Source organism: Canis aureus, chromosome 12, assembly GCF_053574225.1.
Source record: "Canis aureus isolate CA01 chromosome 12, VMU_Caureus_v.1.0, whole genome shotgun sequence".
NCBI lineage: Eukaryota > Metazoa > Chordata > Mammalia > Carnivora > Canidae > Canis > Canis aureus.
The window spans coordinates 53,762,933-53,787,819 of record NC_135622.1 but is presented as its reverse complement, the minus strand read 5'-3'; the positions used below and the strand labels follow the sequence as shown (position 1 = coordinate 53,787,819).

Below are 24,887 nucleotides of genomic sequence, written 5' to 3'. Positions count from 1 at the left end.
ATAATGTCTACCTAGGGGCTCATGACCAAAAGGCAAAAACCACACATGGAAACCAGTTACTGCATTTAAAAGAAAGACTATAATAGAGACACATTACATGAAAGGACAAAGGCAGACATCCTGGAGGGCATAATTAGTGAAGTGAGTCCTGAAAATTATCAGCAATTTGTAGATAAAGGAAAGAGGCAGATATCCAGGCACAGAGAACAATGCCGGTGGAGTCAGAACCAGGAAGCAGCCTGGTGCCAGGAGAGCCAGGGCCTAGTTGATGGAAGCAGTAGAGCGTGGGGAACGCGGTGTCCCAGTACATGAGAGTAGCACGGGGAAGAGCAGACAGGGAAGCTCGATCTGCTGGGCCTCTTTATGCCATGCTAAGCATGGCCACTTTCTGATGCTAGCATGGAACAAGCATCAATTTCCAGAAAGGGAGTGTCATGAAAGGACTGCTCTGAATCAGTGTAAATTAGAAACAGGGAAGTAGAGAGACAGGTTCAGAGGAATTGCAACTTAGCTGAGATAGGACAGATTTGAAAGACCTTCTCTCCCAGCTGCATCAATCAAACAGGCGTTAGTGACAACCAAGACTACAGAAGTGAGAGGAGGCAAGGCTGAGTCCGTTTCCTGGCTGAGATCACCTTGCCAATGACCACTGTTGCAGTGAACAAAGATTGTGGGCGGTGGGGGGAGAGGGTAAGATGCGCTAGGGTTCAACTTATAAAGCACTACTCAATTCATGGCTATGACTCGATCATACTACAGAGAAACTTATGGTCACCACATCTGTGTCCAGGAAACATACTGTAACAACCAAACTTTCCAAATTAAAAGGACTTCCATGTGTTCCATGTATCAAGTTACCTCATAGCAAGCATCAGAATCCAGGCAGGTGTAAACATTCTGCTGCATAGTTAACATGTCCTGCAGCAACATTCTCCAATGAGACTCACTGACAGGAGGCTGCCTGCAGGCCAGGAGGGGGGAGAAAAAGAAAAAGAAAAATATTCATGAAATCTCTCAATTGGCCAAAAGTAAAAAAAAAAAAAAAAAAAAAAAAAAAAAAAAAATTGGCGTCACCATTCTATATACCACACAGCTCCCAAATGATCAATAGGAATGATCTCATATGAATTTCCTTCAATCAGAGGAAAAGTGGCTCTACATCAATGCTAGAGATGCTGCCCAAGCCACCTCGGTTGTAGGCTGCCTAGACACAGAACTAGAACAGTATAAAGTGATAATAGCAAAGGTAAGCAAGCTGTGAGTTTCTAAGATAAAATAAAGCACAGTAAGATACAGCAGCTGTGATATAGCAGAAAAAGTACTCAGAAGACAGGAGAATTGGTTTCGGATCCATCTTTATCACATTACAATCCCTCACAGGGAATCTTCTTAACTTCAGCTACACGTGTAGACCTAGAAGGCAACCAGAGGCTACCCCCGGTATCAGTTGAGAGGCTGGGGACCTTGGCTCACCAACAGGGCAGCACTAATGGCTCCTCCCACTGGCAGTCCTCACATTAGTCCACTGACACGAGCTCCACAGGAGTCATGTTCATCCCAGGTGACAGCCCAGGTGCCAGAAAACAAAGTCTTATAGGGTAGTGGCAGGAGCCGCCCTATCTAACTCAGTAAGAAGTCTCATGCCCCACAAGCACCATTAACTGTTTTAACAATCCCAAAGGACAGTTCTCATAGCATGACGGGGACCACACTCAGGGGCTTTTTTTATGCTTTAGGCTTTCCTATCAGGTTTTCCAATTCATTTCCAGTTCCACCAGGTCAGAAGCAATTTACCAACCAGGGATCAGGTTTACACAACCAATGAGGCATACGCAGTCTTGTTGATCAAATACCACTTTATGTTGGTATCCAGGGTTACAGAGTTAGAGAAAATTAATGGTTCAGATTCTCCTGCAGCAGAAGAGGTTTTATTAACAAATTCACTAACAGTCACTTATTAGCTGCATGATCATGAACACTTAATGTTCCTGAATTTCAGTTTCCTCACTTAAAGCCCATCTTGGAGAGTGATAAGAAATGGAAAAGATTAATTCTGATAAAACACAGGCATTGAAGCAAGATGTTCCTAAGTATAAATGTAAGCTCAATTACCTATACGGCTCTGAATATGTCTCTTAATTTCTCTGAGCTACAGATTCCACACTGTAAGGATTAAGTAAAACTAGAATGTATGCAAAGACATTCCCCCTCATTTTTCTGGTATAAAATAGTATTCAATAAATGTTAATGAACGAATCTAAAAGTTACAAACACATCTCTTTGGTTTCTATAGTTACACACATGATTACTAATATTGTGTAGCAGGAGAGAGAAGGTGCTATAATTCTGCCTCCCCCAAAAGTTCACCTTTGTTGAATATATATGAATTTGGCATCATTATTCATGTTTACTTGCTAGTCCTGACATGATACATAATCCTGAATCTCATTGTTGAAAAGGGCATATTTTATTTTGTTTCGTGTTTGTCAAAAACCACCTGGATGTTTCTTTCCGATGTACTTTCTCCGTTTTTATGCATTAAAAACAGGGCGAATAGACTATTTACACATAATAAAGTCCCTTGGCAAAAGCATGTATTTGAGATCAATCCTATGAAATTTCTGGTCTTCAGGAACTTTTTCACCTAAAATTTTTAATAAGCAGATGCTCATTTTCTTATACTATTTTATATTTATTACACAAAATGAATAATTATTTCTATCCTATATGCAATAAAGCATAAGAGAATACATTTTTCCCCCAGCCTACAAACAGAAAAAACAAACTGACATATCTGCATGTCTTCCAGGATAATCCCTGAAATGTGTCCATTAGTTAGACTGTGGTATGTGAACTCTTTGGGTGAACTTCAAAGAACTGGAGGGTTCTTTCAGATTTGGCTTGCAGGTAAATAAGTTGCAAAATGTTTGATGAATTGAGTGTCCATCTTGCACCAGCTGGATAATATCAAACCTAGGCATTGTCTAGCTGAATTCAAATTCTCATAGCCCAGCTGTTCTTCTGGAAGCCATCAACACTGGGGACAGATGGTATTAATGTTTTCTCACACATGGCTAGCCGTAAGTACAGGTTCTAATTAAAATAAATTATAAGACATTATTTACAATGGCCTTTTCAGAATACATTCAGTAAATATGAACCAAGAGTAGAACTGGAGGGCACTATACCAGAGAATTGCAAATTAACAGAGAGATCCCTAAATATAAACCTGAGGTATTAGTTACAGCCTTGGAATAGAGGTCTATTTTCTAAGGAGAAACAGTATTACACTCAAGATGGTAAGACTTGATTTGTGCAGATTCAATGAAATTTGCTACCATTTAGAATATGCATAAGAATATTCCATAGATGTTGAAGGCCAAACCATGGTAGCATAGATGAAATAATTATGATTCGCTTCAAATTAAGTAGTTTGGAAAAGAGGCCATATTCTCTTACATATTCAGAGTAGAACACAATGAGTAGAGATTAACTTCAAAGACTTCAGAAGTATTTGAAAAACTCAAGGAAAAGACAGGAAGTAATCTAGATGCAACAGCAAAGTTTTCTCGAAGAGTAGGTTCTGGAGTAGAATCAGCATGATTAGAAATATTGACCATTTGTTTCTAGTTGTTAAAAAAAGAAATTAAGACCTGAGTTGCCAAAATCTTTTAAATTATTCACTTAATAATTATTGAGAGAGGGCCATTGATATATATGGTCCCATATTAGATGTATGAGAACTATAATACTTGCCCCGGAGAAGCTTATGATCTTGAAAGGAACATAAGGCACATAAACCAATAACTACAGTAATCCATTGAAAAAGACAGATAGGGAGAGACAGGTACAAAATGCCAGGGGATTTCTTAGGAAGGAAAGCTCTTTGAGCAAGCCACTACTGGTTGCATTCCATAAACAGTTTACTACTATTAACTGAGCTCAGGATTCCTGGAGCCAACTAGTTGGTACATGTTTAGCTCTCGTAGGGCTTGGGAAGAGGTAGAGCTGTCTCTATTTGCAGATGACAATGATACTGTATACAGAAAATCCTACGGAATATCCAAAAAGAACAAAAACAAAAAAGAACCTACTGGAACTAATATGGGAGTCCAGCAAGGTTGAAAGACACAAGTTTAACATATACCAAAATCAAAAAAATATACGTCAATATATATCAACATTTCTTTTTTTTTATATCAACATTTCTAAACAAGAGGAACAATCCAAAAATTAAATTAAGAAAATAATTCTATTTACAACAATAAAAAAATGTTGAGAATATAGTATACAAATATTCATAGATTTATCTATAAAAAACAAACCTCAAAACAACTCAAAAGTCCATGAACCAGTGAATAGGTCAACAAAGTGTGATAAATCCAAAATGGAATACTATTCAGTAAAAAGAATGGAATAATTATTGATCCAGGATGCAACATGGACGAATAACAAACTAAGTATGCTGAGTGGGAAAAGCCAAACAAACAAGAAGCATATACTAGATGATTCCATTTAGATAAAATTATAGGAAATACAAAGTAATATACAGGAACAGAAAATAGATCAGTAGTAGTCTGGGGAGAGGTTGAGGGGTGATGAGGAGAAGCAAAGGGGAGAAGAATATAAAGAGGCAAGAAGAAGCTTTTAAGAGTGACGTATTTATTTATCTCCAGTGCAAGATGGTTTCATGAGTATCTACATATATCAAAACTTATCAACTGCTACACTTTAAACACGTGTAATTTAGTGTTGGTCAATTATAACTCAATGAAGTAAAAGAAAAAAAAAGCAGTATTTATTTTTAACCATATACAAATATCAATTAATTTTATTCATTACTTACTTGCGACCAGTATGCCTGGTCAACCTAACCATCAGCTTGCGTGCCTCTTCTGAGCTAGACTGAGTGTTCTTAACAAACGAAACTGGTTTCTCAAGTCCATGTTTCTCCAAAAGCTCCGACACACTAAAAGTGAAAGATGAATTTTTTTTAAAGTCTTGCTACCAAATTAAAAAAGTCTAAGAGTCTTAAATATACAAGTAGCACTTAGGTGTTTAGTACTAAAAACAAAAAGCGTGTAGAATGATGCAATTTTACACACTGCATTATTCTCAACAACAACAAAGCTAACAATTATATATCTGATCTTATTTCCTGTACTTTTATTACAATGTACTTGGAATCAGTAACCCATTTCTTAAAAAGTATGACATATCTTTAACTAAAAGTATTTTTTTTATTATTTTCCTGTACTCTAAAAGCATCAAATCAGTAAAATAAGCCAAATCTATCATTTCAATGCTCAGCTTTAATTCTGAACAATCCTACAGAGTAATTTGTTATATGTAAGGCTGTTAGAAAGGCAATAAACAGGGGTGCCTGGGTGGCTCAATGATTGTCTGTCTTTGGCTCAGGGCATGATTCTGGGTCTGGAGATCAAGTCCCACATCAAGCTCCCTGCAAGGAGCCTACTTCTCTCTCTGCCTATATCTCTATCTCTCGTGAATAAGTAAATACAATCTTAAAAAAAAAAAAAAGGCATAAACAATTTTAGAATTGGAACCACATAAAAATCACAAGGTGCAATCTCTCTCTAGAATCTGATCTATAAAAACACAAACTATGAAACAAATGTTATCTCCTATGAATCTTCTTGAGATATCCCATTCACTAATTATCAGCATCATAAATATATGATGGTTGGCCTCACCAAACCTCACATTTATGAATTAACTATATTTATAGAATGTGACTGGCTAGAATTCATTAGCTCTTCATAAAGACAGGTTTCATGGGTCATGTCACCTGACATCCCATGTATGCTAAAGCATTTTTCAACAATCAGCAGCTATGAGGTGGAACAAGAATAAAAAGTTCTTATTTTAAAAGGTCAGGAAAAAAAATAAGTCAGTAACTTAAAATAAACAGCGGAAGACATGGGTACCATCCAGAAACCAACAGGGTATAACTGTTTCCTTGAGGTAGTAAGAGCACAATCTGACATCAGGATCACTCATGGTTATATCTGGGAACATACTGTGCTTATTTCACTGAATCTTTTTGAGATCACTCTTCCCAGTTTCATTAGGGGGAAAAAAAGGTAATCATGCAAATTTGTAAGGAATGAATCTATACTGACTTAAGCCACTAAGCTTTATTCAAATTATGTTCAACTTTCTAGAGACCTTGAGAAAAGGAGAGACATAGCCAAACTAAAATAAGCAAAGCTTGAAAAGAAAGAGCTTGATTAAGCGTTTTTCAAGAAAAAAAAAATGCATAACTTTCAGAACACAAAGTAACAAGCAGCAAGCCAGGTAGTTACAAATGGAGGAAACAGAAGTCCTAAGGAAACTGAGCAATTAATTCTTCATTCAACTCACATACAGACGTGGCACAAAGACATGGTTTCCTTAAAGACAACTTGAAATATGTTTATACTCAAGTTCATTAAATTGAATGAATAAAACTAACTAGTAGACTGAAAATCAGTATACTTTACTATTCATATCACCACCATAAAGTGATGGTATTACCTATAATTCTATAATTATATGTTGGAAAAAAAATCTTATCCCTAAAATTTCTTTTTTAATACAGATATTTAAAAATCACTAAAGCATCTTCATATATTCATAAAAATACTCGTAAACAACATGTGACTTCCTAAATAGCATATAAGAAATTTCAGGCTCCAAGGTAGAAAGTTTAGTGCTTCATTCTGATGTGAAGAATATTATTACCAAGTCAGTTGAAGGCTCTCGTGCAGTTTGCTCTAATCCAGATATTCAATCAAATGTAATAAAAAATGGAAGTCAGGAGTTTAATAAATATTGTTTGCTGGCAGATACAATAATTGCTGCAGGAACTAACATTTCTTGTGTACCTACTGTGTAGGAGGCACTTTCAACGCTTAATCTAATGTTAATTCCATTATCTCATTAGTTAGAATCCATAAATAAGAAAATCCGGGGTTCAAAGATCACACAGTTTGTAAATGGCAATGCCTACATTTGAACACAGATCCCCCAGTCTTCAAAATCCAGGCTCTTATTACTTTACCACAGGCTAGCAGTATGCTTATATTAAGAAAACTCACTCCTAAGGGAGTCAAATAAATAGGAAGTCAAACTGGAAACAACCACCAGACATATGGAAAGTTATTTCTTGGACAGACCTCCTCCATCAGCACAGAGTCAAGAGACTATCATTTTTCTCACCTGAGAATTTGTTCCAGTTGGTCTACCATGTCATGAAGAGCTGTTGTTACCTCTGTTTTATGACTAAAAGATTAAGAGAAAAAAAAAATTAAGGTTTAGTACTACACCTTTGTATGTAAAATACAATACTCAATTACGTGAAAAAAAAAAAAGAAATGTTTCCCTTATAGTTAATGTACAACTATCTTAGACTGCCAGGCAAAATTTTAGTCTTATTTCCTGAATGCATTCAGCATCTTTCATGACTCAAGAGATTAAGATAAAAAATACTGGACTAGAAGAATATTCTCTATCACTGATTAGTGTGATATGGCCAACTATTTCTTGAAGAACTTTTAGTTCGATTCTGCTAAAAGGCAACAAAGCATTAGAAATCAATTTTAAGTCTTTTTTTTTTTTTAATAAGCATTAAAGGGTAAAATCACCATTTGGTTCTATTCTTTTAACCAGTAAAACAGAGTAGGAAGGATAGCCTTGCATATTGGTTTTTTTCCTAGGCCTGTCTATATCCCTTCCACCCTCTATGAAGTTTCCATTAGGATTCTATATATAGGACTTCTTCCTTGTCCTCATTCCGTCTGCATCTACTCCAATATTAAGGAACCCAAAGAAGCACAGCCATTATCTAGATAATCCCTAGAAGGTAGAGGAGATAAAAAAGCAAGCCCCTTCTGATGAAGCATGTGGACAGGCAACTAGGAGAAACATTATCGTGGCAAAGGATCATATACTAATGAAAATGTGGCCAGTAGAGTAGATTTATTAAGGCACAACACATGTACAAGTGAATGTAGGGATCTGTCACAAAGCTGAGATGCTACTTAAAAGTATCCTTCAATCCTACATAACTACTAACATGGAGGGAATGCTCCTAACCGAGAACCACAGTACCTGACACTCGCTGGTGCTTTCCAGCCAACAATGCAAATGAATTCCAGCAAGATCTCAGAGTCTATTATTAGTAAGATGACCAAATAAGAATCTCCATCTGGATTTAGAAAATTAAAAACGCCCTAACTTGAACAAAAAAACCACTCATTATTTTTAAAATTATCAATCTTTCCTGGTCTAACTCTATTTGACAATTATTCATGCAATTTACAAAGATCATACTATCTTTTTAAACCAGGTTTTAGGCCTTGAACTGGAGTGTTAAGTTTGGGTATGTTACATTTAAACTCCTTCAAAAGGTCCCTTGTCACAGCTATCTTCTATTAACATACTATAGTACTGTTTTAATTATGTTTTGTGGCTCTACAATAAACATTTGTCACTGATTTTCAAGAATACAAGATATTTTTCTTTGTGAACTGACATCCATAAACATAATAACTAAAGTTTTTTCTCAGTCACATGGAATATGCTTACCTACATAAGATGCACAAAAAATAATTAGGTTAAGTAAGTGTTCATTTCCTAAATAGTGAAAAAACATAACAGTTTACCATTGGTAAATGACCATGTAACCACTAAAAATGAACTAATCACAGGCAGAATAAAATTGATGACCCTGGCATGAAGAGAACCACAGGAAAAATATTTTTAAGTCCAAATTTTAATACTAGCCTATTAAAATTATAAGTTATTTAGAAAATTATAATGTGAAATATAACCATTAGGAAATAAATGGAAAAGAATGTATCAATCCAGTTTTTGTAGTTAACAAAAAAAAAAAAATCTGTTAGATCAAAAATCATTTATCTGAAGCCAAGAAAAAGAGACATTTCTTAGCCTACACACTCTTCAAAAACACACTAATTCTGTAATTATAATGTCTACATTAAAAAATGTTCTTTTAATATCATCATTCCATTGATACTTCATGGTAGGCAAATTACTATTTAAAAATTGACAGATCAGCTCTAGTTGATATTTATGCTTATATTATCTTACTGAAAAACAAAGTCTAATACATTTATTTCCAAAAATTACACATATTACTCGGGAGTCAATGAGCTTGACTAGGTGGTTCAAGTACAACAAAGAAGGCACAAAGCTGAAAGACAGTCCATCAAGTTTCCTAGTGAGGTCATTTAAGGAAGAAACTCCCTACCACTTCTGCTCTCTAACACAGATATTAAGAGAAGCCTCTGAATCTCTTGTCACCCCCCAGGAAGAACAATTTTCCTACTAACACCCTGATAACCACTGAGTTCAGGTTTCTAAATGATGGGTAATGACATTTTGCTACAAAATCGGTTCATATAATGCCTTTTGCTGCCTAGTGACAGTCATGGCTCTCAGACCAACAGTTCACAGAGGCACACCTGCTGTTCCTGCTCTTTACAAAGGACATGAGATAGCCTATGGTCATATCTGTATAGGTCCGAGTAATAGACACATGCTGAGGCACTCTGTGATTTACCTTGCCTTATATGAAGATTTCTTAAACCTAGACTGAGGAGGAGAAGTACATATTAAGCATTACTGCGGTCTCCATTTAGCCTTACCACTGACAAATCTAACTGCTTGGATTCCTTCTTGGTAGTCAGTACTGAGACTTGCTGGTGAGGTGATGAATAATAAGGATCTACAAATTACCCAACATTTCTATAACATAATACAATTCTAAGATTATCCTACACAAAAAAAATCAAAACTGAAACAAGAGAACAAGCTAGATGCTCACATACATGACAACTTCCCAAGCACTCCTATAATGTAAAGGCTTTAACCTGTTAGATGGCTTCCAATCAGCTTTTTTTTTAATGTCTTAGATATAAATTAGTGATCGGGAATCACTCAACACGGAAGAAAGTCCCTAGAAGTAAAGGCAGAGATACAAACAAACAGGATATGAAAAATGAGAGGCCATGGTGAGAAAGTGGTGGTGCAGGGAGGACAGGTAGGTGTGCATCTCTGAAACAACTGGGATACTATCTTTTATTTAAAGTTCCTGGGATTTAAATAAGAAAGCCAAAATAAATTTTAAAATTTGAAAGATGGATGAAAAGATAAAACTGAAGAAACTCCAGATCTTTTTTTTTTTTTTTTTTAAGATTTTATTCATTTATTCATGAGAGACAGAGAGAGAGTGAGAGGCAGAGACACAGGCAGAGGGAGAAGCAAGCTCCATGCAGGGAGCCTGACGTGGGACTCGATTCTGGGCCTGCAGGATCAGGCCCTGGACTGAAGGTGGCACTAAACTGGCTGAGCCACCTGGGCTGCCCACTCTCAGATCACTAAGCAAAAGGTCAAAAAGTGGGAAAAAGGATAAAAAGGGCAGTTAAGTAAAGAAAAAAGTATTTTTTTAAATGGAGGAAGATAAAGGAAGGGAGTACAAATTATATTACCAAGGAAACTTATCAAGAAAGAATATAAGAAAATTTCCCAAAGATCTGCAGGACAGGAGTTTCCAAATTGGAATAGACTATCTAAATGAACAACACAACAAATTTAGACTCACAATAAAACACATCCTTATGATAGTTCAGGACATTAGAGGTGAGGAGAAGGTACTAGAATATCTGAAAAGGAAGAAAGGACATATACAAAGTAGTGGTTTACAACGGTGTAGGACAACTCGACAACCCTGGGAGGGGAGGAATAGGGAAAGGTGATCATAAACCTACAACTGCACACACAGCCACACTTTCTATCAAGGTCAAGGGGGCAGTTCTGGTATCCTTCTGACATGGGACAGTCTTATAATAAAAATACCTCTATGTAATCTTTGATAGAAAGCTATTAAGATTGTGTTCCTTCAGAATGATAGAATAAGTGAACGAAGGAGAAGAGATTCCAGAAAGGTGATACATAACATGAGAGAGCAGAAAACCAAAGGATGGCCATTATGCAGAATACAGGACAATTAACCCACATCGAAGCAAGAAAAAGGAATTCCAAGAAGGATGTTCCAAAACAAAGAGAGAGAAGGATAATGGGAAAAGGGAACGAACTGAGATTTGTCTCAGATTTGACCACAGAAAATAGTTTTCTATTGAAAAAGTCTTTCAAGAAGAGAGGAGATAAATGGAAACAAAACAAAAAAAGAAAAGGAAATTCAAAAAAAAAGAAAAAAAGAAAAAACAAAACGTTGAATAAAAGGGAAATATAATCATACCCAGCTCTACAGAACCAATATTTACATAACTGGATGAAAATACTACCTTAACCACACTGAAAAAACAGTAGAAGTAGGTATGCGGGGAGGTAGAGTTCCATAAAAGGAAGTCAACAATCCTAAAACTGCAGTTACAACAGGAGCTGTTTTCAAGAAGGCAGGCAAAGACCAGAAGAAAAACATGTTCTATGCAAGTATTTCCTGTGAGAAGACAGGTATTCGAGCATAGGGAAGGTGGGGCGGCAAAGAGTTGTTCATCAATTACATTACTTTATAGTTACAATATAGGAGAGGATTATGTATCTTTGGATCCTTTGATTTTATTATTTTATGTTTTTTATCTAAGTAATCTCTACATCCCACATGGGGCTCAAACTCACAACCCTGAGATTAAGAGTCACATGCTCCCCTGACTGAGCCAGACAGGTACCCCCAGACTCCTTGATTTCAGATCAGCACCTCCCCAGCTCCAACATGTTTTCCTCCATGACATGGACTTTTCAAAGTGAGAAGGCCAGGTGACCTATAGAGTGTCTCCCACTCTGCATTTGTTTCCTTCATGATGTTATTTAACTTGTTCCCCTAGACCCTGCATTTGCTGTAAAACTGAAGTTCAGCCCAAAAGACTGATTGGACTAAGAGTGAACAACTTTACTTCATACTGTATCTCAGCAGGAAGCATGTGACACCAGGCTGACTGTGATACCACACTTGGTAGCTTGAATAAAGGTGATAGCAGTTAGACTTCTACTTGAGAAAGCCAAATTTCCCCTCTGAAATGACCAAAAAAAAAAAAAAAAAAAAAGTTGCTGAGGAAATACTTTGGTACCATGCAAATATCCTTTACCCATCAACCTTCCACCCACCTGATTGCAGTACCATTAGTGACTGCATGAAATAATTATTTCACAATGGAGTACAAAATTGGTAATTTCTATCATTCATTTCACAAAATACATAAATTTCCTTAGAAGAGAGAGAGGGAGCAGCATTAGTCAAACCACCCAAGACTTATTAGAAACAACCTAAGTGTCCATTAACAGATGAATCATGAAAATGTGCTAATTATATATACACAGTGGAATACAATTCAGCCATAAAAAAAGAAGGAAATCCTGCCATTTATGATAACATGGACAGACCTCGAGGGCATTATACTAAATGAAACAAGTCAAAGAAAGACAAATACTGTATGATGATCTCACTTACATATATGTGCAATCTTCAAAAAACAAAAAACAACAATAAACTCATAGGAAAAGATGAGATTTGTGGTTAATCTGGGGTGGGAGTGGGAGACATGGGAACCGTATAAAGGTGGTCAAAAGGTATAAACTTCCAAGTATAAGATAAGTAAGTACAGGGAACCTAATATACTTTGGTGACTTATAACGTACATGTTGCAATTGAGGAACAACTTGAGAAACCAACTGAAACCAACCAAAACACTGCTATATGTTATCCTTGAAAGTTGCTATGAGAGTAAAAGATCTCATCATGAGGTAAAAAAAAAAAAAATTTTCTTTTTTTTTTTTTTCTATCTGTAGGCAACAACACATGTTAACTAAACTGACAGAGGTCATTTCACGACCTATGTACATCATCATCGTGTCAAACACCGCAAGCTTAGTGCTGCATGTTAATTATATCTCAATAAAACTGAAAGAAAACTAAAGTAAAATAAAATGATGTATATTCATACATTACCACTTAAACACGATTATTATAGACAAGGCCCCAAAACAAATAATTCACAGACGATCACAAACCCATAAATACAAAAACTCTTAATTAGAAACACAAAACAGAGATCTCATGGTCTATCCACTAAAAGCAAAGTATTTTTTTGTTGTGGTGGTGGTGATATTTTTGTATTTTATCGGATAATTTATCACAGTTGACAAGATTATAGTGACTGCTCAGAGACTGCTGGAAAAACAAAAGTTTATCTCTAGGCAACAGGTGTGCAGATGATTCCATTTTCTTCCCTGTATATTTTTTATATTCCCAAAACTCTCTCAAATGAACACTCAGGGAAGCAACATTTTCGTGTTAGCTGTTAGGATGAAAACACAACAATAAGACCCTCATGCTGTGGGTTCTTACCCGTATCCTCTTTGTGGAAGACATTCTAGTATGTCATAGCAAAGAGACAGCTGGTCATTCCGTTCACAATTGTAGATGCACTCTAGAGCTACTGCCATCAGTTGGTCCTGATCAGGGATAATTTTTTGCTGCAGCTAGAGAAAATAAAGCATGCAGTACTAAACGTCAGTAGATTTACAGTCAGTTTTTCCATAGCCTAGTAAACTGTCAATAGAATATTAAATAGTGCAATTAATCAGTTGCAAAAACAAATCTTGACTTTTCTTTAGCTTACAGACTTTTGGGGTCTTTAATAATTCTAAGTGAAATCACATTTTAATTACAGAATCAGCTAGAAAAGATAATTTGTACCCATAAGCTTTGCATCTGCTAAAAACAGATTCTTCAATTTATGACCCATTCAGGATCAAGTAGATAGAAGAAACACAGTGAATTAAAAAGGCAATTCATTAAAAATATTTCTAACCCTAAAGCCAAATTTTATGTGTTTCAATTACAAAAATATATAAAATTCCTTAACTACTATTCAGAGATGTTTGAATCTACTATTTTTCAGTATGCATTATATATTAGTCATGTAACTAAACAGTACTGACATTCTATTCAGAAGAAGTCACATTGCAATGCAGTAATATTCAAATCACAGAACACACTCTGATGCAGAAAGCTGGCTACTATGGGTCACTGTCTCTACAGGATACACATTTCCCATCACAAACCAGACTCTCTTATTTTCCGGGATATAAAAATACTGTATTTGTGCCTTGTCTTCTCATCTCTACAATTAGATACTAATATCTTCCTAACACCATTGTTGTGAGGATTAAAATTAATACATGAAGAATGCTTACATTATTACCAAAGACACCAAAATGTAAAGTTGAAACTGTATTCTTAGAGCCCTATTCAATGACAAAATAAGTTTCAAGTAATTTCCATAATAAAGATCTAGTGGTTTTCAACATTTTAGTATAAACTCACAAAACCAGATTAAGAAAGTGACGGACAGAAGCTGCCAAACAAAGGCATCTTCTCAGTAGAAAAACCACATCAATGGACGGGAAGAAGAAATAGTCAAGGTTACAGGGAAATGAAGTTTTCTGAAGTAGCAGGGTTAAAGGAGTTATATACATTTCTTCAAGGTGTTAAGAAAATTGACATTTGACAGAGTTATCCAAGGTCGCAAAAGTGTCAGACAGAGATGAACAGAGCATAATAAAAATTATTATTAAAAATTAAAATTGTTAACTTTTCCGATTTCTGTGTGCCAGGCGCTATTTCTATGTGCTTCATATGTATTGATTCCTAATTCCTCAAACCATCCTGTAAAGTTAATATTAGCTCTATCTCAGTTTTACAGAAGGGGAACTCTCGGGCACTGACAAGACACATCACTTGCTCAAAGCACGAAGTTGGTCCTGGTCAGGCCAGGAATCAAATACACACAACCGGCTCCAGAGCCCATACTAAGCAACATGGGCTCTCACAGTCCTGCAGAAAAATTTCACATACAGGAAGAATGGGAGACATGGAGGAAAACTATAGTAATCAACAACTCATATAAGAAAATGAAAAAACTGAAACCAGTTTCAATGAAAAGGAGTAATGTAGAAAACCAACTGAAGCAGAAGCCATTATAAAGATACTGGTCTTGCCAATTTATAATTTTAATATAATCGCAGTAAATATATCAACAAGTTATTTTATGGAATTAGCCAAGTTGTTATAAAAGTTCAGATGGAAAAACAAACATATAAGAATATCTTTAAATACACACACACACACACAAAAACCTAGGGGAAAAACTACAGAGGAATATTACCCTTATCAGACTTTAAAAACACATAAAATCTCTCTATAATTAAAACATTGTGCTCTTAAGGGAGCCTAGGTGGCTCAGTCGGTTAAGTGTCTAACTCTTGATTTCGGCTCAGGTGATGATCTCAGGAGTGAGACTGAGCCCCACATGGGGCTCCACACTCTGCGCAGAGTCTGCTTGTCCATCTCCCTGCCCTTCTGTCTCTCCCCATGCTTGCTTGCTTTCTCTCACCCAAATAAATAAATAGTAAAAAAAAAAAAAAAAAAAAAAAAAAAAAATCTAAATAAATAAAACATTAAATAAAAACATGTTCCTAGAGTATGGAAAAACCAGTAACAATATAAAAACTCTAGAATTAGACTAACCAACAACTTGAAATTTGGTATATGACAAAGGTGGAATCTCAAATCACTCAAGGAAAGACAACATTTTTAATAAATGGTGCTGGGACAGCTAGGGAGCCATCTGGGGAAAAAATTTTTGAGCCACATCTCATCATACAAAAGAATTTACTCCAAAAGACTGCTCAATTTGACTACACATAGATAAATATTCTGCTTGACACGAATCACCATAAATAAAGTCAGGAGACTGCCTACTAACTGGAAGAAATACACACAATACACACCAAAAAAAAGAGGGCTAAGTACACCAGTAAATCTGAATTTCTACAAAATTAAATCACAAAAGAACAAAAACCCAAGTGAAAAGTGGGGGAAAGACACGGATGGACAATTTACCAAAAAAGAGATAATCCCCTCATATATATGAGGAAATGATCTAATTCACTCATAATTAAAGAAATGTAAATCAAAACAGCACTGAAATACCAGTTTTTACCTATAAATAACACTGGCAAAAATTTTTAAATATGGCAACTAATTTTGTCCACAAAGTTGTGGAGAAATAGGCATGCTCCCACACGGTTGGTGGGAATGTCAACGGAACCAAGCCCTCTGGAGAGAAATCTGGCAATACCAACACGTCCCTCACCTTAGGCTCAGGAAGCCCCTTCTGGGAATACACCTTGAAAGCATACCGAAGACACAAAAACACATATGAACAAGATTATTCATTGTAGCGTTACTTGTAATTACAAAAAAAAAAAAAAAAAACCTACAAATAACAGAAAACTAGTGAGACTAAAGAAATGAATTTTTAGTTTTATTATTTTACTTTATATAACCACCCATGGCTAGAGGCCATCGTGCTGAACAGCATGGTTCCAGAAGCATTTTTCAATTCCCTGCGGAGTGTGGGCCCAAAGTGGGCAAGCAGGAAATTGCAGGCAGGAGTGTAAAGTGTTAAGTAGACTTCCCCATCTATGCCACTGCTGGGATACAGGCCTAGGTCAGCACCCAGGGCTTCCAAACTCAGGGCCCTGGAGTACTGCACTACGGGACATGGGAGACTTGAAACAGTTCAATTCCTGATCAGATGAAAGTGACCTTCACCACTAAGAGAACTGGAGGATCAGCAAAACAAGAGTGGCACTTATTTGCAACACATATCAAGTAGCTTTCCAACAGAATCGTTGGATAAACTGTCAAATGCATATTCCAGATCCATACACCCCAAATTCTAATACACTGTATCTGGGTTGGGCCTAGAAAACTGTATTATTTTTAAGTCCATAGTTCCCATACACAGAGAAAAAAACAACAACAACAAAAAAAAATCTTTTTGTATGGAAGACCATGAACAAAAAGGCAGAATATTTTATTTCCAAATCACCTCCATCTAGACTTGCCCAAGTTCCTTCACAAATTCCGCTTCCCAAAGGATCATGTAAGTAAAGAGCAACAGCTTAAAATCACAGATGAGTGCTTAAAATCAGGATGTTAGGAAGGAGAGGAAGAGTTTGAGGCGTATGCTCCAGTTAAAAGGACAAATAAGTGTTTGTCTTATGTTCCCAAGTATTCACTCCCCAAGAAGGATTATGCCTTCCTGCCTCATTAACAACAGGCTTGGCCACAGCCTTCCTCTAGCCTGTGAAACGTGAGAGGCTGTCACTTGATGCACTTTGAACTGAGCTTTAAGAGTCACTGTGTGGTTCTACTTTGTTCCTTCTCTTGTGCCACACCTTAGAAAACAGGCCAGCCCTTTTAGCCAAGTCCTGGAATGAAGCCCAGAAGCCCAACCACAGCCTATACAGTGCTTGTGAGAAATGAGTATCTGCTGTTCCACCAACTCAGATTTAGTGATCATTTGGTTAATGCAGCCTAACTCAGCCTAAGCTGTCTGATACAGAAATCACTGCTCCTGTTATATTACTACAAACACTCTGTACGTGACTCATGGCAGATTCAAGGTTTGTTCTTTTTATAAAGTAAAGTAAAATAAAATAAAAACAGTGCTCGGAGCGCAATCCTAATAAAGCAAATAAATGTAATCAAGTGATCTGGGGCATCATAAATGAAACCCAGGGTCAATCATTCGCCCGTCATTTGCCCTGACAAAATTTCCTGAGCAACTGCTCTTTGCAAGACTCCTTGGTAACACAGATGCATGAGACATAGGGAACACACAGAGGAAACAAAGGGAGGGGAAGCAAACACATGAACATTAATTGACACGGTGTGATGTGGGTTATTACAGAGGCAAGAACAAGACCTGTCATGGCACAGATAAGTCACAGGTATCCCAGAAGAGGAAATCTTAGACAGCAGGATTTTTATCAGGTAGGGGTCTATAAAAGGAAGGAAAGAGAAGCTGACCATCCCAAACAAAGGAAAGAGTCTATAAAAACATAAAAAGGTAAGAAAGACCTGACAGCATGAAGACAGGGTGAGAAGTTCAATGTGAGTAAACTAGCACATTCATACTCAGAGGGAAATAAGGCTAAAGAGGCAGATAGGAAGCAGACCACAAAGAACCTTCTAAAGCCACTCTAGAGAGCCCAACATCTACCTTGCAGACACTGGTTTCCTATAGATCACAACATTATCAAATTTCCATTGTAGAAAGATAATATTGATAAGAATAAAGAGGATGGATTGTTAAGGAAAAGCCCAACACCACCATTTCTGCTTTGATGTTTACATATTTCAACAAAAGCAAATGGCTATATGTTTTATTCAAAAGGCACATGCTAAATTGCCAAGTAAAAACAACAAAAAGCTGACGACATACAAAGGATTTACAAGACTCTGTAAGGAAGAAGTATCACAAACAAGATTACTGGAAGGAATTTAAAGTCACTTCTTTCTTACTCATAAAACATTCATATTCAATCCATCCTGCTTCTCACATAGTATTCTGCTGTCATAAGCAACCCACCCTCGGCTCACAGCAAACCACACCAAATTCGAAATCAGAATAGAATACTAAGTAGGAACTGCTTATGAGAAGATGGAAAATTTTAAATAGCCAAAGAACAGATACATTCTTGACAACCCTTTCAGAAACCAAAAAATGTGTAAGGTTAGCTAAGCAATGCTTTCTTTTTTATCTTGATTACATGGTCTGTAACCATATACTTCAGAAGACTTCAGACTGCTACACAGGCTAGCCCAAGGAAATGCACTCAATTAGAATTTAGGATTGGAAGAGGCCTTAAATGGCTTCTGCTTGAAACCCAATCCAACGCTTTGAATCTCACTACAAAGTCAGTCAGTGGCTTACAGTGACCGTGCTATCCTGCTTGAGCCTCCTCCAATATAAAGGGAGCCACTGTCACTTGAAACAGCATATTTGATTTATGGTTAAATTAAGAGGTTATTTACTTGGTAAAAAGTATGCTGCACTTAATAAAATTACTTCCTGCCAGTGAATCTGAACAATTTGAATTCTATAGAAGTACAGGCTATAAATACAGTTGATCCTTGAATTGTGTGGGTCCACTTACAAGCCAATTGTTTCTTTATAAATACAGCACAGTATTGTAAATGTATTTTCTCTTCCTTATGATTTTAATAACATTCTCCTTTCTCTAGGTTACTTTTTTGTAAAAATAATCAACTGTTTAACATTATTGGTAAGGTCAACAGTAGGCTGCTGATAGTTAAATTTGGGGGGAGTCGAAAATTATGCATAGATTTTTTCATCTGCATAAGGGTAGGGTTGGTGCCCCTCAACTCTGTATTGTTGGAGAGTCAACTATAAAGTATTCTTTAGCAATTATAAAAATTATTAACAATAGTTATAGATTTCTTTATGAGATCCTAAAGATTTTCATGAATATTTTGAAGGTCCTAAAGGGCAAGAATCTTTTCTTCTTCTATTGGTGTTTGGGTAAAGCTTAATGGTGAAGAACACAGCTGTGAAATTAGAATACCTATGCATGAACCCAGCTTCCATTCCTTATTATGTGACCCATTCTATATCACAATTTTTCATCCTCTCCAATTCTTAATAAAAATACCCACCTCTTAGGACTGTTATAAGGATTAAATGAGTTAACACTTATACAGTGTCTGTCTATAGCAAGAATTCAGTATCTATCAACTATGATCCATATTAATATATATAATCAGTATAACAGAAAGTCAACAAACTTTGGAGTAAATAAAATAAACATAAGAACTTCCAAAAAATCATTTGACTGAATAGAAACTTGTTTAAAGAATAACATGACAACCTATGATTTCATTCATATGTGGAATTTAAACAAAACAGATGAATATAGGGGGAAAAAAAATAAGATCAAACTGAGAGGGAGGCAAACCATAACAGACACTGAACTCTAGAAAACAAACTGAGGGCTGCTGGAGGGGAGGAGAGTGAGGGAACAGGGTAACTAATGATGGACATTAAGAAGGGCACTTGACCGTAATCAGCACTAGGTGTTATATGCAACTGATGAATCACTGAACTGTACCTCTGAAACTAATAATACACTATGATAATTAATTGATTTTAAATAAAATTTAAGTAATAAAATAAAATAATAATATGACAACCATTTCCTTTTCTGTTTAATGGGAAATTATTTACAAAGCCTATTATAACAAACTGACAAAATCTAATTTTGCAGAGGAAGAAGTGCAGAGGTTTTTAAGAAGTCAGAGTTTTTACTTACATCTGGTTTGGAATTCTGAAATATCTTCAAGGGAAATTTTAAGTCCCCTTTAGCTAAAGTTACTAAATATTCTTTTAATAGCTCATTAGCCACACCAGGAGACTGTTTCTCACAACGATGAAGAAAGGGAACCATCCACTGGTAGGCACTTGTCACATACTTGTCCTCCGAACACTGAAAATACAATTAACCAAAACAAACACATTAAATACCTGATCATACTAGACAACAAATTCTAAAGCTCACAGCTAATCAGACTAATGTTAAACAGTGGAAGCCCAACACTTTTTAAAACAGGCACTCCATTTCCTGTCTCCCAGGTAGGCTGAGAGGGAGCAGGAGAATCACCTTAGGCTTGGGGCTAGTAGAGCTAATAGCATTTCGGTCCATCCAGCAGCAGGACAATGATCACTCTGGATTCCTCACAGTCTAAGCCTAGGTCTGGAAGACAAACATGCTACTACTACTACTTCAACATGAGTCTTTCAGAGCAAAGAGAGGCTCTACCCCCAAAACTATGTTGTGTGTGTGTGTGTGTGTGTGCGTGCGTGCAGAGAGAGAGAGACTGACCATAGATGGAAGCAGAGAGAGAAACACTAAAAGGCTCTAGAAAGGAACCACTTGAGAACCATCTCCTATATAAAAACCCCAGAACCTCTCCCTTCCTTTTCCTATTTTGTTTTACCCCTTTACATCCACCTTCACAAAACTCTAAATGACACACATGATTATACTCATTCTGCCTGACATTACACAATTCTTTCTTTTATTTACCCCAGAAGATACATCTTAATCTAGTAAGAGGAGTCCTACCTATAACCCAAATCAATTTTCACTGGGTGGGTTATCAGGGGGAAAAAATTACTAAGCGAAAGGGAAGGAAGGGGCAGAGGAAGAAAGATGACGAAAGGGAAAAGGAAGGAAGATGAAAAAGAAAGTATGTGAGAAAGAAATAAAGAAAAAAATAAAAAAAGAGGAGAAGAGAGGAGAGAAGAGAAGTCAAGTCAGGGAGAAAATAGTACATTGGGCAGCCGTGACTCCTCCCCTCTGCGGGGTGGAGTAAAAGACTGTAGTAAAGCAAAAGACTATAGGGGGCATCCCTTGACAGCTGGCACCCAGCGGCCCCATCAGTCTGGTCTTAAAGATGTCTCTCTGTTCAGTGGGCTCAGCAGAAACCAGGTCCTGATATGGGAGAGCGTACTTTCTGAGCAAATTCTCTGAGCAAATTATCCCAAAATTATGAAGCCCCAAGCCAAGATGCTTTCTTCACACAAGTACCCAGCCCTCTGAACTCTATCCAGTACTTCTGTGTAAGTGAAATCTCTAAGTGATTGTGAATTTTAACATAGTGAAGGACTAGAAACACAATTACTAGAATGGCCAGCTAGTTTAGAAATATGTCTAGCTGAAAGAAAAAAAAAGTTCTATATAGAGGAGTACAAATAAAGGGCAAGGAAGGTACAAGAAAAGCCAAAATAATTTAAGGATGCTTTCACTAATGTACTCAAAGATTGGATTTTTTTTTTTTAAGTCAAGAAACCTTCCTTTATTTACTAAATGCTCAGGTTTAGAGGACATTTTATCTTTAGCTTTGAGACCCACATTAATCAAAGTACATACAGAATGCTTAAGAAGAAAGTTAAAATAAAACCTACACTATTCATCAGTAGTCTTAGTTTTTCAATGTCTTTCATCTGCTGGAGTTCTTTCAAGGTTAGGGTTAAATCACACCCAGTTTCATAAACCAAAGCTTCCAGAGTAACCAAATTATCACAGAGAGCCAGCAAACCAGGAATGTTCCGCTCCATTCCAAGTCGAATGAGTGACAACGCGCAGTCAACCTGAAATGGAAAGGCGACAGTACATCTGAGTGTTGTGTTTCCCACATCTTCTACAATAAAAGCCTGCAGGACACAATCTAATTCTGCTAATCACCTTACATAAAATCATATTATCAGTAACATGCATTTAGTATTAAAACATTAGAGTTCTTTATCAAATAGATCAGTAAACTATTTCGAAAGAATCAGCCCAGAAATACTGAAGATAATAAAAGACAACCATCTTAAATTCATAGAGCTTAACAGTTTAAGAGCAGTTTTCATATATTTGTCAATTTAATGCTCACAACATTAACTAGCAGTGGGGAGGGAAGAGAAGGGTTAATGATAATGCCAAATTAATTCTATTTTCACTATATCATTCTTTATCATTCTGCTCCGGAAACAATAATTTTTGGTTTTATATCCCAGTTCAGTACCTATCTCTCCATAGCACCTCCCATATAAAAAAGCATTCAATAAATATTCACTGAATGATGAACTCTGGTAGACACTTTCCCTGTCTCAATTCAAATATTTACACTTCACTTAGACCAAAATGAGGAATGATTTTCCTAGACATGCTCAGGACACAGCAATTTGACTCCCTATCACTTGATCAGGTTTATGAAAGGACGTAACTCTGGTGAGAAAATCATCTAACGTGTGCCCTTAGCTCACAGCACCTTGTGCTCTTCACTTTACTCCCTAATTCCGAGACTACGGTTATTTACGGAGGACCTCCCCTGAACTGAGCCCCACCCTAAGTGTTAGGAATATAAAACTGAGTAAAATGAGGTCTCTTCCTTCAATGTCTCTCCACCTCGTGGGGAAAGTCACCTGGTAAATCAAAAGCTGAAGGACCGCGAGGGTGAGTGGGACCTCAGAGAAGAGGGCACGAGGCCCAACCTGTCACAGAGTCTCCCTGAGGGAGGAAGACTTGAAATGCACGGTAAAGAATCCATGCATACTGGCAGGTCAAGAAGGAAGGAGGGCAGGAGAACAGCATGGAAGGCAGAGATGCATGACATGTCATGAAAGTACAGCTTGTTCCCTAAGCCCCAGAAGATGCTCTGAAGCGAAGTGATGAGAAACGTGGCTAGAGAAGCGGCGAGGGGCCGCAGAACGGGGCCCACTGTTCGCTGAGCTAAGGGACTTGCAGTTTATCCTGAAACGCAAATAGTACCAAAGGATTTTCAACTGAGGCATGTCATAAGTAGATTTACACGCCTGAGAAAGAATACTTAGTAAGTATTTACTGAATGACGAACTGGAAAGGAGCTGAACAAAAAGGCAGGCTGGTTAAGGGAATGGCACTTACTACTATTAGAAGACTCTCCACTAGTAACAAGAGCAGCACCCTGGGGGAACAGCAAATCTTAAGGGACAAGCAAAGGACAAGAGCCACCCAGAGATTAAAACGAACGGCTAAGACCAGGACAAGGGGAAAAGCATGACAGTAGGACAGAAGCCACGCAGAGGATACTGCAGGAACGAGGAAGGAGCGGTGTCCAAGGACAACGTGTAATCAAGAGGAAGGGAATCCGACATGAAAAAGCAGTTTCCCTAGAGTGGCAGCAGCGGCCAGACTCCAGGCCAATGAGGAGTAAGAAATCACTGAGAAAGTGATGACAAAGAGCACAGGGGGCTATTCCCGAGCTGGGCTGTGATGGAAGGAAGACAGCTGTAACCAGAGCCAGGGCGAATATGGCCCTTACTTTTGTTGTTGTATTTGTAAAACAGGAGTGGTTTGAACTTTATATACCAAAAAAAAAAAAAAAAAAAAAAGGGCAACGGAGTAGAGAAGGAGGGTTGAAAGGGTTGAAGACACTGGGGAGAGAGCAAAGAGCCACAGAACAGCTCTGACCAGGGGAGAGTGTGAAGTCCAGAGCATAGGTATGGAAAGCAGTAGCCAGAACACAAGAGAAGAAGCCTCTTCCTCTGGGAAGAGCCAGAAAGAATAAGAACTAACAGAAGTGAGTTCTCAAATTTCCCAGTGAAATACAAAACAAAATCATCTTCTGGGCATGCGGTGGTGGCAGGCAGGGAGGAGCAGAGAAGGGGAGAGCAACACACCCAAGGGAAAGAAGAGGGTGGAGCACCCTTAAAGCCCTCCAATGACACAGGACTGACCGGTACCGGTAAAATGAAAACAGAAGAAATGCATTCTCAGTTGCAAAGAATGGTGCCAGTAAATACAGGGGGAAAAAAAATCTATACGTAGCTAAGACATGAGGCAAAACAGCAGTGATCTGGTAATACTTTGACAGATAAGGTTCGGGTTCCCCCCCCCCTAATTTCTAGTAATAAAAATACAGTTCATATCTCCCTGCATACCAATTAAAAAAAAAAAACTATCAGGTGAATTTTCAGAAAGCATGAAGAAAACGTGATGCATACAACACAACTTAGTGCTAGTTTGAACACACAGAGCACATTAATCATCTGTAACACTCACCAAATTTTGTGAACCAGGTTTGTTTTCCTAACATCAACTCTGAAGTTGCTGCTTTCCCAGATACTTACTGAGGTAAAAATGTCTTAAAACCAAATTACTGACACCTTAAATGAATGCAGGCTCTAATGCAACTTGAATTATACCACACACCCCAAGCCCTCACCAGATAAGTTTCACCATGATACACATTTCCTAATCCGACAAACAAGTTTTGCTAAAAGGCATTTGTAGGCACTAAGGAAAAAGAAGTCCCACATCAATTAAGTCTCTAAAAACGAAAAAGATAAAAACTCTGTTAGAAATCACTTTGTAGCATAAGCCGGCATGAAGCATCAATAAATAAAATGAAGCTGAAGAATAATACTTCTATTAGAAATGTT

At 37.1% G+C, this 24,887-nt stretch overlaps 1 protein-coding gene across 3 annotated transcripts in view; it reads right to left on the bottom strand.

Annotated features, from left to right (window-relative positions):
- Nucleotides 1-24,887, bottom strand: part of NBAS (NBAS subunit of NRZ tethering complex) — a 317,777-nt gene that overhangs the window by 166,117 nt on the left and 126,773 nt on the right. For all 3 annotated transcript variants that reach the window (XR_013349722.1, XM_077844073.1, XM_077844072.1), the window contains exons 24-29: nt 21,885-22,070; nt 20,230-20,403; nt 13,391-13,524; nt 7,222-7,284; nt 4,847-4,969; nt 859-961 (exon numbers count right to left, since the gene is read on the bottom strand). Coding sequence is in view for 2 of the 3 variants with exons in the window: in XM_077844073.1 (XP_077700199.1) it covers nt 859-961; nt 4,847-4,969; nt 7,222-7,284; nt 13,391-13,524; nt 20,230-20,403; nt 21,885-22,070 (783 nt within the window). In the remaining variant the exon portion in view is untranslated. The remainder of the gene's footprint in view (nt 1-858; nt 962-4,846; nt 4,970-7,221; nt 7,285-13,390; nt 13,525-20,229; nt 20,404-21,884; nt 22,071-24,887) is intronic.